Here is a 19,028-nt window from a genome sequence, read left to right as displayed (position 1 = left end):
CTCCTCTCCTCTCCTCTCCTCTCCTCTCCTCTCCTCTCCTCTCCTTTCCTTTTCTTTGATGGAGGATGGAATCCAAGGCTTGCAGATGCTCTACCACCTTACCCTCATGAGATTTTTTTTGAATCAGTAGTGAGGTTCCAGGGGTCCAAATTCACAAAATCCAAGAAAAGTTGAGAGCAAAAAGTTTTTCTTACTTCCTTTCCCAGGGGATCCTGACAATTGGCTTCTTATGGTTCTTCAGGAGAGATTTTTATCTGTCTTTATTACCTCCTAACTGCTGCCTACCTCTCCATCCTCAATGTATGTATAGCACGAGTTTTGTTCAAGTCATGGCCTACTTTCAGGTTCTGAAAATAAATTTTATCAAACATAATTCATCTCATTTGCTACTCAGAATAAAGATAAGTGATCAGGGGTACAGTCCACAAAGCCTAAAACTTTTTCCTTTAGAGAAATATTAGCTGGGATTAACCATGGAGAAATCTTTTCAGAGTGAAGACGTGTTGGTGTCTGCAGTCACAGAAGCTGTGAATAAGCAGTAGCACTGTCATGTCTAGAAAACACTGGCTCACTGCCATGTCTACTGCTTCTGGCCCTCACAGTCTCCACTTCCTGTTCTGTAATGAACTCTGAGCCTTGAGAGGAAGTGTGTAGTGTAGCTGTCTCACTTAGAGCTGAACACTCCCAGTCTCTTATTCTGTATGCATGGACCAGTTGGGAGTCTGCAAATCATCATCTATTTAAAAAGAAGCCTCTCTCGTGAGGACTGACAGATGCGCTAAGGGTGTAATGTTCAGTACTTAGAAGTTTAGTGCTCTGTCCACTTAATAGACTAATAGGAGTAGGCTCTCCTCTCAGGCCCATGTCTACCTAGCTACAGGAATCTTGACCCAATTAACAGTACTAATCGTGATTTTTGTCTTGTGGACCAGACCTTTAATGCCAGTAGAAAGAGGCTGTTACTCCTCATCTTAGTTTTCTACTGCTCTGATAAGAACACTGTGACCTAAAGCTAATCTAAAAGGTTTATTTGGATTGCAAATCCTGGGTCACAGTCCACTGAGGGAAGAAGGTAAGGCAGGAGTCTGCAGACAGGAACTTGGAAGTAGGAACTGAAGCAGAAGCCCTGGAGGAACACTGCTTATTGGCTTGCTTAGCTTATTTTCTTATGGGACCCAAAGCCACCTGCTCAGGGCAGGGCACTGTTCACGGGACTCTCACATTAACCACTAATCAAAAAAATGCCCTTAGAGACCAATGTGGTGGAGGCAACTCCTTTACTGAAATCATCCTTTCCCATGAGTGTAGTATTGTGTCAAGATGACAAACACTAAAGAGCACACTCCCATACTATTCATGCTACTGCTACACCAGTACACTTCCTGTATGAATGCTGGGAATTGAACCTGGGTCCCCTGGAAGATCAGCCAGTGATCTTAACTGCTGAGTTATCTCTCTATTCCCTTTTAAAAAAATGATGAACTTTATCACCACCAGCACCACCACCAGCACCACCACCACCATCATCATCATATATAGAAAAAAAAGGAGTGGCCAGAGGGATCTGGTATCTCCAACTTCCATGAACACTAAACTCACATGCATACATGCCTACACAGAGATACACACATACACACATACAATTAAAACAAAATCCTAGTCTGGTGTGATGGCACACACCTTTGATCTTTGTACTCAGGATTCAGAGACAGGCACATCTGTGTGAGTTTGAGACCAGCCTGGTCTACATAATGAGTTCCAGGATGGTTGGAGTGATATAGTGAGGCACTAACTCAAAAAATAAGAGAGAGACAAAATATTTGATCACACTGTGAACCCCAAGATTGTGTTATTTACAGAAAAACTGTTTCTAGTTGTGGTGTGGTTCAGCCCTTAGCATACACCTTTATTCTCTCTGTCTGGAACACAGACATGCCCTTAGTACACACCTTTAATCTCAAACAGTGAAGGTAAAGTTAGAAGGAAGCAGCCATGTTTGAAAGTGATGTCTGATTGAGTGCCAGACAAAGTGATAAGTCAGAGAAAGATTTGACAGAACAGGATATGCTCAACTCTCATGAGAAGAGAGAGGAAAGGAAAGCTACTTAAGAGGGGAGTACAGAGATGGGGGAGGGGAGGGGAGAGAGAGAGAGAGAGAGAGAGAGAGAGAGAGAGAGAGATTGATTAAAGTAAGAGAGAGTGATAGCTGTCATGACAGGATGGTGAGAGAGAGGACCCAGAGGAAAGCTGTGAGCTGTGAGAAATCACAGGAGCCAAAGAAAAATGCTTGATTTTTGTTTTAGTTAGGGTTTCCATTGCTGTGAAGAGGCACCATGACCAAGGCAACTCTTATAAGGGGCAATATTTAATTGGGGCTGGCTTACAAGTTCAGAGGATCAGTCCGTTATCATCATGGCAGGAAGCACGGCGGCATGCAGGCAGGCATGGTGCTGGAGAAGGAACTGAGAGTTCTACATCTTGATTTGAAGGGAGTGAGGAGAAAGCTGTCTTTCAGGTAGCTAGGAGGAGGGTCTCAAAGCCCACCCCCACAGTGACACACTTCCTCCAACAAGGCCACGCCCACTCCAACAAGGCCACACTTCCTAATAGTGCCACTCCCAGGGCTGGGTATATTCAAACAACCACAGCTTTTACATCTTTTCAGGAGATGATAGAAAGTTCTGCACCGCATGATTTAGTGTGGGATGGCACATGTGATTAGCAGAACAGAGTACCAGGTACTAGGTAGGACATAAATTAGTTGTAAGACCACATGCCTTCTTCCCTCTGTCCTAGGGAGGGAGCTTCAAGGGGATATGGCCTGATTTCTTTAGACTGTGAGATCTGGCTTTCTAAGAGTGATCAGGTATAAGCCCATGATTTAATAGTGTAAGCATGTACAGTGTGTGTGCACATATGTATGCATGTGTGTGTGCGTGCGTGTGTGTGTGTGTATGAGCATGTATGTGTGTGTGCATGCATGTATGTGTGTGTATGTTAATGTGCGTGCATGTGTGTGTGTATGAGCATGTGTGAGACTGCACACATATGGAGGTCAGAGGATAACTATTGGAAGTCAGTCCTCTCCTTCCATTATGGGCCCTAGGGATTAAACTCAGGTCATCATGCTGGTGTGGCAAGCACCTTTACCCATTGGAGCCATCTCTCCACCCTGTTTTCTCTTTTTATGGGAAGTATTTGTTTTGTAACCTTTTCTGGAGAGATATGAACAAGTATATGTACCCTCCAGACCAGACACCAACAACAGACTGAAGAATGATTCTGTGCAGGTCTAGCTCTGTGAGCCAATGACTTTAGATGGTATAGCTTCCACAGCATAGACAAGCAGTTACTCACAGGAGCATGCACAGCTTACAAACAATCTTTCTCCCTGGCAACCATCAACAACAGCCTTTGAGCTCCTCCCTCCCTGCCAGATGGAATACTGACAGGATCAATCTCTTTCTGGTTTCTTCTGGATAATAACAGCTGTTGGGCCTTTGAGATGACAAGGGGCATTCTGGGCCTAGAAGACTTGCTACACAGTGACTGCCTTTTCTGTTGATACTTTTTTTCTTACCTACTTCCTGTCCCCTCCTACCTCCCCCCCTCACATCTTCTGTTCCTCCCCCTTCCTGGTTTGCAGGAACCAACAGACCAGAGAAGGTCATCTGGAGTGTAAGCTGCAAGCCTTCCTTTCCCACTTTGTCATTTATCTTTTGAGTCTGCTTTTAATTGTTTTTAATTTTTACACACTTAGTTAAAACAGTTATGTGGTTGAAATATTAATTAAATATTGTCTGGGAATTTCATATGTGTGTGTAATGTATTTTGAGCAAACCTACCTCTTAGCCCCTGCTTTCCCATCCTTCCCTGTCACCCCACCCCTTTCCCGTCCTAACTTCACAAGACTTTTTCTTAAAGCCAGTTTTTAAAATCCTCTCAGAGTTTGTGTCATTCTTAGAAAGTGCTTTCCTATTCTAGGATTACATTTTTTTTTTTCATTTTTTACTTTGATAATTCTTCCTCCTATTTATGGGAGTTCAGGAACCTTACTTCCCTCTGGAAAGTAGAGAGAATTAAGGCCTCCTCTCCCTACCTTCAGAGCATCCTTTATTATTCCCTCTCAACAGAGTGGTTGTTGCAGCCCCCCAGGAGGCAAAGGCTGTTAACCAGACAGGTGCCCTCTACCAATGTGACTACAGCACAAGCCGGTGTAACCCCATCCCCCTGCAAGGTGAGTCTCACCTCTCCCTCTGGCTCCTGAACAGAGTCTTCCTGTGTGTATCCTGCGTATCTTTGGTGGGGCAGGGAGCACCTGGCTCCCTAGCCTCCGGCTTGTCTACAGACCTCTCAGGCAAACTTGCTAAGTCCCCTTTTATAGTCTAGCCTCTGTCTCCCAGGCTGAAGTCACTCTTTTGCTAGAATAAATAACACTTAAGCATTTTGTATGTGTGTGTGCATGTGCCTGCAGGTACATGTGCCCCGTGTGCAGCTGGTGGAGGCCATACCCACCATCGGTGTTGTTCTTCACCGTGCTCTACCTTGCTTATTTTGAGACAGGAGCTCATTGATTTAGCTAGGCTGTCTGGGCAAAAAAATTTCTCTTTTTTCAGAAAAAAAATGTTTTTGTTATGAGTATTTGCCTCCATGTACGTCTATGTACCATATGCATGTCTGAGGCCACAAGCGAGTGTGAGGGTCCCTGGAACTGAAGTGACAGGCAGTTATGAGCCACTATGTAGGACAGTGTCCTTAGTTGCTGAGCCGTCTGGCCAGTGAATTTCAGGGATGCTTCTGTCTGTTTCTCTAGTACTGGGGTGTGGGTACACCCTTGTTATTGCATGAGTTCTGGAGACCCAAACTCAGGTCCTCAGGCCTTCATGGCAGTAACTATCCTGACTGAGCCGGCCATCTTTCCTGTTCCAGACACAAGTAGCATATAAGAGAATGATCTCCCTCCCCTCCCCCTCTTCCCTTCTCTTCCTATACTCCTAACCTCTCTGCAAGGTCTCTTGTACCCAAGCTGCCCACAAACTTGCTATGTATCTGGCAATGGCCTTGAACTTCTGATCTTCCTGCTCTGCTCCCAAGTGCTGGCACCACAAGTAGCCTTAAGCTTTATGCATGGCAAGCCACATTCTACCAACAGGGCCACACCCACTTCTTCTTCTTCTTCTTCTTTTTTTTTTTTTTTTTGGTTTTTCCAGACAGGGTTTCTCTATGTAGCCCTGGCTGTTCTGGAACTCACTCTGTAGACCAGGCTGGCCTTGAACTCAGAAATCCGCCTGCCTCTGTCTCCCAAGTGCTGGGATTAAAGGCATGCGCCACCACCGCCCGGCTCCACATCCACTTCTGATATTGTGTTTCATTATGACAGTTTCTTTTTCATCCTTTAGTTTAGTTTTTTTTTTCTTTTTGAGACAGTGTCTTACTGTATAGCCCTGGCTGGCCTGAAACTTTTTATGTAGACTAGGTTGGCCTACAGTGATTTTCTTGCCTAGGCCTCCTAGCTACTGGGATTAAAGGTATTCCTCACCATGCTTGGCTGACATATTGATATACCTGTACAATATATTTCAAGCCTTCCATCCTCTTTACCCTCTCCAATCTCCCCTGCCACTTCCTGCTGGCCCCTATTCCAAATAGTCCCCTACACTTTAAAGCTTATTTTACTTAATTCCATCTGCTTCTATGCAAGTGACATAACTTCATTCTTCTTTGTGGCTGGATTGGACTCCATTGTGTAGACTACATTTTATTTATCCAGTCATCTATGGACTGGCCTCTGTGCTTGGCTCTTGTGAAGAAGACAGTGAACATGGACGTGTACCCCTGCCATGTCCCTGCCTGACTGCTTCACAACTCCTCTAACCCCAAGGGTCATTGTGCATACGTCTGTCTTCTCAGTACCTCCAGAGGCTGTGAATATGTCCTTGGGCCTGTCCCTGGCTGCTACCACCAACCCTCTGCAGCTGCTGGTGAGTTGCCCTCGATCAGAAGAGGGTCTTGAGGGGAGAGATGGAAGAGTGGGAGATGCTGGGCTGGAGGTCTTGTGGAGGGGCTGCTACAGAAGGACAGGAGGCAGGGGCATCCCTTTGACTCCTGCTCTGACCCTCAGGCCTGTGGCCCTACTGTGCACCAAAACTGCAAGGAGAACACCTATGTGAATGGACTGTGCTATCTATTCGACTCCAACCTGCTAAAGCCACCCCAGCAGTTCCCAGAGGCTCTCAGAGGTAAGTCCCTTAGGATGGGCTGAGACGGTGGCTGCTCATGGTATAGTGGTACATTGGGGATCTGGGTACAGGGAGATTAGAAACCCTGGGTCTCTTGGAGAGAAGTTAAGGTAGCTTCATTACCCCTCACTTCTGGGAGGAGAAGATCAAGCCACTTGGCTTTACAGATGTCCCAATCATTGTCTTTGGAGCGATTGCTGGGGTCTCCCAAGCATCGTCTTTGTTGTTGTTGATGGAGTAGACCATGCTCGATGCTCCAACATCTTCCCACCTATTCTGTCTCAGTCATCATGCTTCAGAGCTTCCCACTGCCTCTCTTCTCCAAGGATCCTTCCAAGATATCCTCAAAGCCCTTATGCTGGGAATGTTTTTCACAAATCCCAGCTCATAACCCATTACTAACATTCTGGATTAAATATCATCTCTTTTGAGTCATTCACAGTGGTACTTCCTTGTGATGCCAGCATCAGGAGACCAAGGCAGGAGTTTGAGGTAGCATGGGTTTGAGGCTAGTCTGGGCTGCATGTCAAGACTCTGTCTCAAAAAAATAAGAAATAAAATAAACATAAAGTCGCTGTGCGAAGCAGTCTTTCCTCTGCTCTGTAGCCTTCTAATAGCTCACTATCAGCCATGACACTCTTGTTGACATCTCACAGGACCTAGCTACTTTGTTGTTGCTGTTCTCTTCTGCTTTCCTCTGTGAACAGGTCCACTGCCAGGCACATTTTGTATGTCCCGTGTCTATTGCTACCTAACAATTCCAGTGATTTAAAACTGTGAACATTTATCGTCTCAAATTTTCTGTAAGTCAAGAACTTTGGCATGGCTTAGACTTTACTTCTGAGTCTCTCAGGAGATTGAAGTGAATTTGTTTAGCCAAGGATTCCGCCTCATTTGAAGTCTTGACTGGGGCCAGGTCCTGCTCCAAGCTCATGTCTGTGCCTGTAGAACTGGTGAGCTCTGTTTCTCATAGGCTGGAGGCTGGGGACCTCCCTCTGCCTCCCTCATGGTCACTTCATGCATCAGCTGGATCATGTCAGAGTGAAGGAGAAGTCGGTCTCTGACTAGAGGGGTAGTAAGGAAGGTAGGGATGTGGAGAGGTGTAGCCAGCATTTGCTATTGTGTGGGTTCTTCTCTCTTCCACCCTTCTCCACACTCCATAACACTAGATAAGAGAGAGAAAAGGATAGAGAGGAAAGGAAAGAGATCCTTGAGTAAAGCCAGGAATTGAAAATGGAGCAACGTTATTGTTAAACCCTTTCCTGCTGATGGGTGTGTCGCTCCTCAGGGCGAGTTTGATCTTCACCATCAGGATATCGAATTTTTTCTTCCTAACAAACCACAGGCAACAAATGTAGAAACTTAAAATTAATAAAAAGCTCCAATTTTGGTTTTAAACTCAAATATTAAAGGCCCCCAAGGCACATCCGGGGAAGAGTCCATCCCAGAGGCCTGAACAAACGTTCCAGAGGAAAAGGCCCAAGACAAGGAAGATAAGCCCTTAAAACAATCACCTGGGTAAACAGAAGCCACTGGGACGAATTCCTTTAGGTTATAAAGATAAAGGTGTAAATTTGAGTTACTTAGGAACTGAGTCTGGGATTGGAAACTACACTTGAGAATGAATGTTTGAAATTTTTTAAAAATATTGTCCAAGAAGCAATTAACTGTCTTTGTGAACTCAGTATATAAACCACCCTTTACTGCAATTCAGGGTTCCCTCTCGCCTTTGAGCAGAGGGGCCCTGGTGGACCAGCCACTATCAATTCTTCAAAAAACCTCATGCAAATTGCAGCGAGTCCTGACCATGAGTATCTCTGGGGGAGCTCATCCTGTGGGTTTGGGTCTTTATCATCCAACACAACAACCAATCAACAACTAGTGAACAACCTATCTACAACCCCCAACCAGCCATCTGTTGGGGTCCTACCATTTATATACCCTCTGAAAAATTCCCAGGATTCCAAATGTCACACAATTGCAGAAACCATCTGCAAAAACATGCTTCTGCTAGAGTGCAAGGCAAATCATAGTTGCTGGTGTGGACAATCTGAAGCAGCAGTTTTGTTTTAACCTGGGATTAAAACAAAAGCATTTTTATCTGTGTTTTTTAAAGAAACCAAAACTCTTACTATAGAGAGGTAGATGAATAGATGGGGGTAGAGATGAAGGGTGGGTGGGGAGGAAAGGCGGGAGAGAGACAGAGAGAGAGACAGAGAGGAGGGACAGGGAGGGACATAACAGAATTGTTACCAGGCTATTTCAGAATTAACATCTCATTTCCTCTGCTATATTCTAATCCTTTGGAGTAAGTTAAAAAAAATCCAGCTCAGCTAGGTATAGTGGCCTATACTTGTGATCCTAACACTTGGGAGAAAGAGAAGGAGAAGGAGGATCAGGTGTTCAAGGACATCTTCAGGTACATAGAGGAGGGAGATTGCCATAGTTACTGTTCTATTGTTGTGAAGAGACACCATGACCAAGGCAACTGATTCTTTGCTTTTTGTTGTATTCTTAGTCTCCATTAACTTAACAATTGTCCTAAGATTTCTTTTCTTCCCTGGCATCTCTTGGATGTTCATTCTCTAGGGATCTCTCTAGAGCCAGCTTTAGTGGCTTTTTTTTTTTTTTATGGTGGTAAGTTTTTCTTTTTTCTTCAACAATGACAGACAGTTTTCAGAATTGAGAGTATATCAGCCTGGGTTAGTAGTTGTGGCTTTTCAGAACTTAATATGCATTCATTATTCTAAGCCCTTCTGGATTTCAGTATTCTCAACTGAAATTAAATTAAATGAGATGAAATTAAAAATCAGCTGTTATTTTGATGGGCCCACCTTGAATGCAATTAACCTTTCTTGCAGGTTTTCAGTACACTTCTCTTGTGTTATATATTTAGTGGTTTTCACTGTCATATGATGTGTGGTTTTTCCTTAATGGTCATGCCTACACGGTGTTCTGTCTGCCTCTTGTACCTGAGTAGGCATCTCTTTCCCTAGAGTTGGAAAATTTTCTTTTATGATTTTATTAAAACTATATTTCTATGGCTCTGGAATAGAACTTTTCTTTTCCTATGTTCATAACTGTAGATTTTGTCTTTTTATGGTATCTTAAAGATTTCATGTATTCCGTCCATATGTTTTTTTTTTTTTAAAATTATCATTCTTTTTGACTGAATAATCCAATTATACTATTTTTTCTTTTTAAAACATTTATTTATTTATGGTATGCATGCTCTGTGTGGATGTGCCCCTGCATGCCAGGAGAGAGCATTAAATCCCTTTATAGATGGTTGTGAGCCACCAATGTGGTTGTTGAGAATTGAACTCAGCACCCCTGGAAGAGCAGCCAGTGCTTAACCACTGAGCCATCTCTCCAGCCCCTCACTACTTTTTCTTCAGGCCTTGGTTGGGAGGGGCTTTCTACTGAGATTTTGTTTTTTTTTCATGGAAGTTTTTTTTTTTTTTTTTTTTTTTTTTTTTGGTTTTTCGAGACAGGGTTTCTCTGTGTAGCCCTGGCTGTCCTGGAACTCACTCTGTAGACCAGGCTGGCCTCGAACTCAGAAATCCGCCTGCCTCTGCCTCCCAAGTGCTGGGATTAAAGGCGTGCACCACCACTGCCCGGCTGGAAGTTTTTTTTTTCCCTATCATCATCTGTTTGTTTTTATTTAGCATTGCTTTTTGGACTCTATTTCCATCCCTAGAATTGACTTTCTTAATTCACTCAACTATTTGTGCTCTCTTTGAACTCATTCAGGAGTTTATTCATGTTGTCTTTGAAATCCATGAACATATTTGTTATTGTTTTTTCAAATTTGTTGTTTATAGTTTCATCAAAATGACTCTCAGAGAGGGCCAGTACCATTTAGCTGGTAATTTGGGTGGAGATATGCTGTCTTGGCTTTTCATGTCTTGATTGTGCTATTGTTTTGGGACTGCCACATCTGTAGTTGTTTCATTGGCTGACTCTTCCTGGCGCACACAGATTGAATATTTGGACTGGTGCATGCACCGTGGTATTTCTCCTGGTTAGCAGGTCTTGAAGTTTAGTCGTGGTGAGACTTAGTACTGATTTGTGGGTGGATCAGCTAGGTTGACCCTTTCTTGGCTACAGGGAGAATGGCTTCCAACTTTTCACAGTGTGTTGAGGGTTGGCTTCTGACTTCATGAGTGTGGATTCAGGGTTCATGTGTGCTAGTAAGCTGGGTGCTGGGTGCATGGTGTCACATGGATCTGACTTCAGGAGTCTGGGTGTGCACTGTGTGAAGGTCAGGGTATTATAGATGGCAGCAGCAGGTTTCATGCAGCTTCTGACTTCAGGAGTTGGTTTGTGCAGTCAGAGTGTCATGGGTAAGAGCAAGATTTCATCTGACCTCTGGTCTTAGGAGTCAGAACCCATGTAGTTTGCAGGCCGCAGAGTACTGGTGTTACCAGACTCAGCTTGTGCCCTAACAAGCTGGATCCATCTATCTTTCTGTCTTCAATGAGCTAATTGAAAGAGCTGAATTAATAGTGAAAAATAGAAAGAGAAAGGTTACTCAGTGTGGTCACATGGGGAAAGAGAGGCGAAGGCAGTGACACTCTTCCCAGTCTGTCTTGAGAGGAGAGTTCCTAAAATAGAATGCATGAGATTAATCCCCCCAAACTGTCAGCAAGCATTCAACTTAAAAGCTTTCTTTTATAAACTGACTTGGCCATGATACCCCCTCACAGCAATACAGTACTGTATGTACTCCATAGTAACCTGGCCCCAGAGAGTATTCTGTAGTTAGATGGGTACCCACCAAACACCAGGGGCGGGAAGGCACCATGAATATTCATTCCTGGACTAGGACATGCATTAGCTGTTTCTATGGATCCAGGATGTGATGGTGTTGTGGGGGCAGATGCAGTGTTGGCTTTTTGGGGGGAGCATAGCCATGTGGGTTCCAGGCAGCTCCCTCACCTGGGCTTAGTGTCTGTGAGGGCTGCAGAGATCCCCACTGGTGATCCGTAGATATCCAAGGTGGTGAGAGATATTGGTACTCTCTTGGTTAGCTTCCTGTCATAGGGAGAAGCCTCTATGAGTTCAGCACTGATCTTGGCTTTACCGTCCAGGTGTGGAACCTCTGTGGCCAGCCTGGATTTTCGTGTTCTCTAGGTTCATCTCTACTCCCTCGGTACACTCTGACACCCATCCCAGTTATTTTCATCCAAGTACAGTTGATTTTAGCCTACCAAGGGCTTCTGCTCGCCCATCTTGCTGATATGTAAGAAATCTGTCCATATTTTATTTTCTTTCATGCAAAATCAGGATTCTTTTTTTTACCCTCCCCCACCCCGATTATCCAGCAGAGAGCTGACATTCAAAGATGAGATTTCTTTCTTTCTTTCTTTCTTTCTTTCTTTCTTTCTTTCTTTCTTTCTTTCTTTCTGTCTTTTGAGACAAGGTTTCTCTGTGTAGCCCTGCCTGTCCTGGAACTTACTCTGTAGACCAGACTGGCCTCAAACTCAGAAATCCACTGCCTCTGCCTCCCAAGCGCTGGGATTAAAGCCGTGCACCACCACTGCCCAGCTAAGGTGACATTTCTAATGTATTCTTTTTCTCTCTTGCTCAGGATGTCCTCAGCAGGAGAGTGACATTGCCTTCTTGATTGATGGCTCCGGTAGCATCAGCAACAGTGACTTTCAGAAGATGAAGGAGTTTGTCTCAACTGTGATGGACCAGTTCAAAAAGTCTAAAACCTTGGTGAGGGCTGGTGGGTAGCCCTATGTAAGGCTGACAAATTCATGACAACCAGGCTGCCACTGTTCTCGAGTAATAAAAAGTGTGACTTGGTAAATTATAGACGATTGTGTCACCTTGCCACACTCTTTTCTGCTGTGCCTGTCACAGTTTCTGCATTATTTTGGCTCCTGTCACTTAGGTGGCCCTGACTCACTGATTGATTGATAGGGATTGTCCTAGGGAATGAAACCCTCATGCCACTCTTGCTAAGCTCTAGTATTGATATAGAGATATGTACAGCCCTTGCTGGGGTGAGGGGATTGGGCACATTCTGTGGTGTAATGGCAGTTGCTTTGTTCCTAGTTCTCTTTGATGCAGTACTCTGATGACTTCCGGACTCACTTCACTTTCAATGATTTCAAGGGAAACCCTAACCCAAGATCACATGTGGGTCGCATAAGGCAGCTGAACGGACGGACAAAAACCGCCACAGGGATCCGTAAAGTAGTGTGAGTCCCTTTGTCTTTGCCTTTAGAGGGAGGCGATGGAGCTTTTAGTTGGATGGCGAAGGATCAGAAGAGTTGTTTAGACAGGGATGGGGTGAGATATTTTCCAGAGGGCAAAACTATTTGAGGACTGTTCTTGTAAACATAGGTTGCAGTTAAAATTAACCGTTAAAAGAGGCAGCAAAAACACGTGGAAAGGTGGACTGAGCCTGTTCTGGGCTCTGGGCTGAGTGCCTGCTTAAGCAGGGTGAGGCCCTGGGAGCGATCCACAACAGTGAAAGGAAAAGAAAAACCAAACCAAAACAACAAAAAGACAAAATAAGAGGAGGTCAAATTCAAGCCACCAACCCAACCTTATGTTCAGTGTGGATCCACTGACAGTTTTAAGCAGGCAGGGCTGTTCTGTCTGTGTTGTTTTAATGACTGCTCTGTTTTGTGTACAGAGGTGAATGTGGGGTTTTGGCAAGAGTGTAAGACGATAAGGGTCTGGCTAACAAAGTTAATAGAGTACTTGCAATGGAAACGCAAAGACATGGGTTCCAGCTCCAGGACCCATGTGGAAAAGCCAGACACAGTGGAAATTCATTTGTAATCCTGATGCCAGGGAGGCTCAATGCCCAGGGATGATATCCCAGCAAAATAACTGAGCTCCAGGCCAGTGAGAGACCCTGTCGGATGGATAGCTGCTGAAGTATCCAGCACCCTGCCTGATCCTTTTTCCCTTTCTTCTCCTCCTCCTCTTCCTCCTCTTCCTCCTCTTCCTCCTCCTCCCCCTCCTCCTCTTCCTTCTTCTTCCTTCTCTCTTTCTCTCTCCTTCCCTCTTTTCTCTGTCTCTCTGTCTCTGTCTCTCTCTGTCTCTGTCTCTCTCTGTCTCTGTCTCTCTCTCACACACACACACGCACGCACGCACGCACGCACGCACGCACGCACGCATGCACGCACGCACGCATGCACGCACGCACGCACGCACGCACGAAAGTGTAGGAAAATAAGCTAGAAAGTTTGTACAGTACTGTGAATAAGATTTGGTTATGAATCAAGGCGGTCTATTTCTATTTCTTTACGTCCCCCCCCCCCATATATAACAGAAACAAAGAACCTGCGTATGGTGGTGCATAACTGTAATTCAGGAGATAGGGGCAGGGGGATCACCAATTTGAGGCCCAGCAAGACTTTGTGTTCAAAACATAAAAAACAACAACAAAACCAATCAAACTCAGGGGAGAACCACACTTAGACAGCCAGGCTCAGCATCTGTGCTTCTGACTGTTGCTGTTTCATGCCGGATGCTAGCAATATCTCTGCCCATTCGTGTGTCTGTCATTCTCTTCCCTGCACAGGAGAGAACTGTTTCAGAAAACCAATGGGGCCCGGGAGAATGCTGCAAAGATCCTCGTCGTCATCACAGATGGAGAAAAGTTCGGGGATTCCTTGAATTATGAGGATGTCATTCCTGAGGCAGAGGCAGCAGGCATCATTCGCTACGTAATTGGGGTAGGAAATACAGATACTGGGCTTGGTACTTCTGTGGAGATTGGAGATTTTTTAACTGATGTGTTCTGTCTTCAATATGCAAATTTTGGTAAAATTAAAGGGCGGCAAGGGCCGTTTCTGGGCCATATACACAACTACCCCATAGCTATGCCACAATAATGCTGTATGTGTGACAAATGATTCAAAATTCAGCGGTTTTATAAGTCAGCTTGTGGTTTGGCAAGTTGTTTCCCTGGTCTCAGCGAGGCTCACTTACTTATCTGCTGTTAGCTGCAGGCTGGGACAGATCTGCCGAGCTTGCCTTTGCTCTCCCCACTTCTGGCTAGTTTATGCTTGTCTGCTGGGAAGATGGGCTTGCTGGGAACAAGCTGGGTAGCTTGGCTCTCCTGCTTCCTGGGTCTCACCTGAGGATGCGTTCATGATGGAGGGAGAGGAGAGAGGGAGTAGATGGTGCGGGCGAGGGACTTTATTTTCAAACTTCTATTTGCATCACATTTGGTAACAATCAGGGTTGACACAGAGCCAGTGAGTGGAGCAGGATGTCCCACCGGGAGTAGATGGGTGTGGCAAAATTTGGGAAAAAGGCTTGGGTCCAGAAAGAGGTAAAATGTTAGGATCCCCAGTGTAATCATGCTATGTGCCACCTTTAATAACATAGAAAAAGGTATCACAAAATGATAGTGTGGCTTGTAAGAAGGACGTTCACATATAAAAATGCTCCTCTTGGGGCTGGAGAGATAGCTTAGTAAGAGCACTTACTGCTTTTCCAGAGGACCAGAGTTCAGTTCCCAGCACCCAGGTCAGCTCATAACAGCTTGTAACTTCATCTCCAGGGGATCTGATAACTCTGGCCACAGACCCACGTGTGCACACACACACATGCACATACACAGACACACAGACACATACACACAAAGACAGACACACACCGAGAGAAAGAGAGAAATAAAGACTTATAAGCAAAATAACAACAACAACAAAGGAATCTCTTTTGCTGGGGCGATGTCAGCCCCCTACCAGGAGGAATGATGGATGAGCATCTGGGGACCAAATTGCTCCCCGTGCTATGTACAACCTGCCTAACTGTCCCCAACAGTCTGGTTCTAAACCACCTTCTGCTGAACTCTTTATCAGACAGAAACAGTTTCAGATTCTTTCATCGAGAAATTTTCTCTGGTATATGGGACTGCTATCATCAGAGAATACATAATTTAGCGTTGGCTCTTTGGCAACAGGTGGGAAACGCCTTCCGCAAACCAGAGTCCCGCAGAGAGCTTAACACCATCGCATCTAAGCCAGCTGTTGATCACGTGTTCCAAGTGGACAACTTTGAAGCTCTGAAGACCATTCAGAACCAGCTTCAGGAAAAGATCTTCGCTATTGAGGGTGAGCCGGCCCAGTGCAGACCAGCGGTTCCTACCCCAGCATCAGCGCATCTCCAGCCATTCGGGTCTGACTTGCTCCATCCCCTTGAAATAAGCAGAGCCAGGTCTCTAATGACCACATCTAGGCTATAGGATGATTAAACTGCAGCACAGTGATTCAAATCCTACACAACAGTTTATCAAAAATTTACATGTGCTATGAACAGTGTTTGATTTACTGTCATGTATCCTCTGCCTAGAATAGTGTGTGCTACAGAGAAATGCCCAACAAATGTTTATTGAGTACATTTACAAATTAGAGAATTTCTTTTTTTTTGAGGGATATATTTTTGAAATATAGTGTCACCTTGTAGCCCAGGATGACCTTAAACTCTTGGCAATCCTCCTGCCTCAGCCTCTCAAGTGCTGGGATTACATGTATGTGCTACAACACCTGACCAAATTAGGGCATTTCATACATAGTCTGGATCTGTGCCTTCTGTGGAAAGGTTAAACACCTTGAGGACCCATTCTTCCTTGAGAAAAGGCAGCAGTAGCTAAAGGGCTGCCATCCCTGTGAGGTGCCTGTGTCCAGTTCAACACCAGGGCCTCCCTTTGCCTGGGAATGAGAACACTTGACGTTTTGGGTATTTGGTCTATGCCCTTCTGCTTGTTTTAGCGAGGAAAGTTTTCTTCCTTACAGGCACTCAGACAGGAAGTACCAGCTCCTTTGAGCATGAGATGTCTCAAGAAGGCTTCAGTGCTGCCATTACCTCTGTGAGTGGTCCTGTGTTAAACTGGGGGTGAAGATGGGGCACAAAAGAACGAGGAGGTGTGTAGCCGCATGCTTTTCCACCCAGCCTCTTTGCTCCCAGAAGAGGCTGAGTTATATATTAATTAATGCTTAGGCTGTAAGCTACAGCTTGTTCCCGACTAGCTCAGTTACTGATGTAACCCATTTAAACTATTCTATGTCTTCCACATGGTTGGCTACCTCTCCTTCAGTCTCATGCAAGCATCTCCTCCAGAGTTCAGGACCAATCTTTCCAGCCTGAGTCTTTCCCAGAATTCCTCTCTCTCCCTGCTATATGTCCTATCTCCTAATCCTACCTTAGCTCATTAACCATAGCCTTCTTTATTGATAAATCATGTTTCCATACATCATAGAGGAGATTCTCTCTATAGAGGCGTGAGGGTTGGCGCTTTTCTCCATGGTAGGTTCTCATGGGGAGGCTTTTTGGCCCGTGCCACTGGTCCTCTCTTTCTTCACCTCTCAATCCTGTTATGCTCCTTTCCCCAGAACGGTCCCTTGCTGGGCTCTGTGGGGAGCTTTGACTGGGCAGGTGGAGCCTTCCTGTATACATCAAAGGATAAAGTCACCTTCATCAACACAACCAGAGTGGATTCAGACATGAACGATGCTTACTTGGGTGAGTGAGGAGAACAGGCGTTGCTCTGGGAAGGGGTGAGGATGTGATATCTCTCAGCTGACGGGGATGCTATTGGCTCTTTTCTTGGCCCTTGGGATAGCTGTAGAGATTCTTTTTTAAACATCTAATTTTAGTTGTGTTCATAATAGTTATACCAACACATCAAGCATGTGGATGCTTTAGTCCCCTACTTGAGAATAGCCCATCTGTAGAAAGGAGGGCCAGGTCTGCAATGAAAACACTTGGTTTATTAAAGCATTCTTTTTAGGTTATGCTTCTGCAGTCATCTCGAGGAACCGCATCCAAAGCTTGGTTTTAGGGGCACCTCGATATCAGCATATTGGCCTGGTGGTGATGTTCAGGGAGAATTTTGGTGCCTGGGAGCCCCACACTGACATCAAGGGCAGCCAGGTAAGTGTGGAGTGTGTGAAGAATGAACACAGAGGCATCCAGGAACTGAGAGACTCTAGAACAGACCAGTGCCATGTGTGGCAGTCTTTGGAGGGCTTTATGTTAGAATCCCAGGTCAGCTTTGTATGTGAGAATGCTGTGCCTTTGTCTTTTCTTCCTTTTGCTGTGGTACCAGGGTTTTAACCCAGGGCCTCACCCAGGCCAGGCAAGTGCATTACCACTGAGCTATAGTCCTGTGCTAGCCTCAGCATTTCCAGCAGTGACTAGTAATATTTGACCTGTATAGAGCATTCTATGACTACCTGTTTCTGGAGCTGGCCTTTAGCCTGGACATAACCAATATAGCCACACTAGATATTAAAATATGGAAATTTTTCTATATCTGTTGATGGCCTGAGGAGATAACTCAGACATGAATTTGATGGCCAGAACCCACATTAAAAAGCTGGGCATGGTAGCATGCTTGTGGTCCTGGAGCTGGGGAGGTGGAGACAAGAATCTTCTGGGATTATCTGGCTAGCCAGAATACCCTACTTGGTGAACCAGGCCAATGAGAGACTCCATCTCAACAGACAAGGTAGATAGTTGTAGAAGAATGACCCCTGAGGTTGACCTCTGGCGCTGTCTGTCTGTGTCTGTCTCTCTCTTTGTCTCTCTCTCTGTCTCTCTCTGTCTCTGTCTCTCTCTCTCTCTCACACACACACACACAGACACACACACAGACACACACAGAGACACACAGACACACACACACAGACACACACACACACAGACACACACACAGACACACACACACAGACACACACACAGACACACACACAGACACACACACAGACACACACACACATGCACACACACACATACACACAGACACACACACACATACACACAGACACACACAGACACACAGACACACACAGACACACACACACAGACACACACACACACACACACACACACACACACACACACACACACAGAACTCCATACACATATACACAAAATACTGAAGTAATCCCATATCTGCTGATAAATGGATAAATGGCTGTTCCTCTAAGATGCCTCATATGGTCAAACTGATGTCACAGTTCATGGGGAAATCTAAGAGACCCAGAGAAAATCTCAGTATACAAGAGGGTGAGGTAAGAGAATTACAAGTTTGAGGTCAGGTTAGGCTACATAGTGAGTTCTAGGCCAACCTGGGCTCTACTGTTTGAGACTCAGTCTCAAAATCAAAATAAAACAACAGTGAAACCAATCACAGCCCCCACCTCCCTCTACAAGTAGATAGAGAAAAAAAAGTAGGTTAGTAGACACAAGTAGATGAAGTGGGGTAGACTCTGAGAATGACTAACCACAACATGGTTTCTATCTGGGGACACTGTTACGGATTTAGATCTGATAGTTACAAAACAGGAACATAGTCGACACTACTGAGTTTTGTACTTTAAGACAAGAGAATTTATGTTATGTAAACTTTCTCATAAAAAGGCTGTTTTGAGAAAACCCAGTGTAATTCATCCTAACAACAGGGTCTTAGAGCTGTGTAGTTACATTAGGAGGTACAGTAGGGTAGATGGGCTCTGACTTCCTTTCACAATTGAAAACTCCCAGTGAGTTGGGAGCTACAGGGCATGCCCTCAACTTGAAAAGGGTCATTTACAAAGCCTCCAGCTGGTGTCATCTTAACACTGTAAACAAGGTGACTCTCTACTCTTACTGTTTCTCCATTTTTTTAACTGCACAAGAATATTGCTGAGCTATTTATTGAGTTCAGCTTTGTCACAGGAGTGTACAAAAGCTAGCACTTTAGTTGATTTTACATCCAGTCAAGTTGACAGCCAAGGTTAGCCACCACACCATCTATTTGACAGTCAGGGT

General features: G+C 44.9%; 1 protein-coding gene across 3 annotated transcripts in view; it reads left to right on the top strand.

The window, feature by feature from the left end:
* Itgam (integrin subunit alpha M) overlaps window positions 1-19,028 on the top strand; it is a 45,505-nt gene that overhangs the window by 2,374 nt on the left and 24,103 nt on the right. For all 3 annotated transcript variants that reach the window (XM_028769439.1, XM_028769437.1, XM_028769436.1), the window contains exons 3-12: window positions 4,134-4,237; window positions 5,911-5,981; window positions 6,122-6,239; window positions 11,833-11,963; window positions 12,306-12,451; window positions 13,789-13,942; window positions 15,178-15,328; window positions 16,010-16,083; window positions 16,607-16,736; window positions 17,005-17,147. In XM_028769439.1, the coding sequence (XP_028625272.1) occupies window positions 4,134-4,237; window positions 5,911-5,981; window positions 6,122-6,239; window positions 11,833-11,963; window positions 12,306-12,451; window positions 13,789-13,942; window positions 15,178-15,328; window positions 16,010-16,083; window positions 16,607-16,736; window positions 17,005-17,147 (1,222 nt within the window). The remainder of the gene's footprint in view (window positions 1-4,133; window positions 4,238-5,910; window positions 5,982-6,121; window positions 6,240-11,832; window positions 11,964-12,305; window positions 12,452-13,788; window positions 13,943-15,177; window positions 15,329-16,009; window positions 16,084-16,606; window positions 16,737-17,004; window positions 17,148-19,028) is intronic.

Source organism: Grammomys surdaster, unplaced genomic scaffold, assembly GCF_004785775.1.
Source record: "Grammomys surdaster isolate TR1022 unplaced genomic scaffold, NIH_TR_1.0 192, whole genome shotgun sequence".
NCBI lineage: Eukaryota > Metazoa > Chordata > Mammalia > Rodentia > Muridae > Grammomys > Grammomys surdaster.
This window is presented reverse-complemented; position numbering and strand designations above follow the sequence as displayed.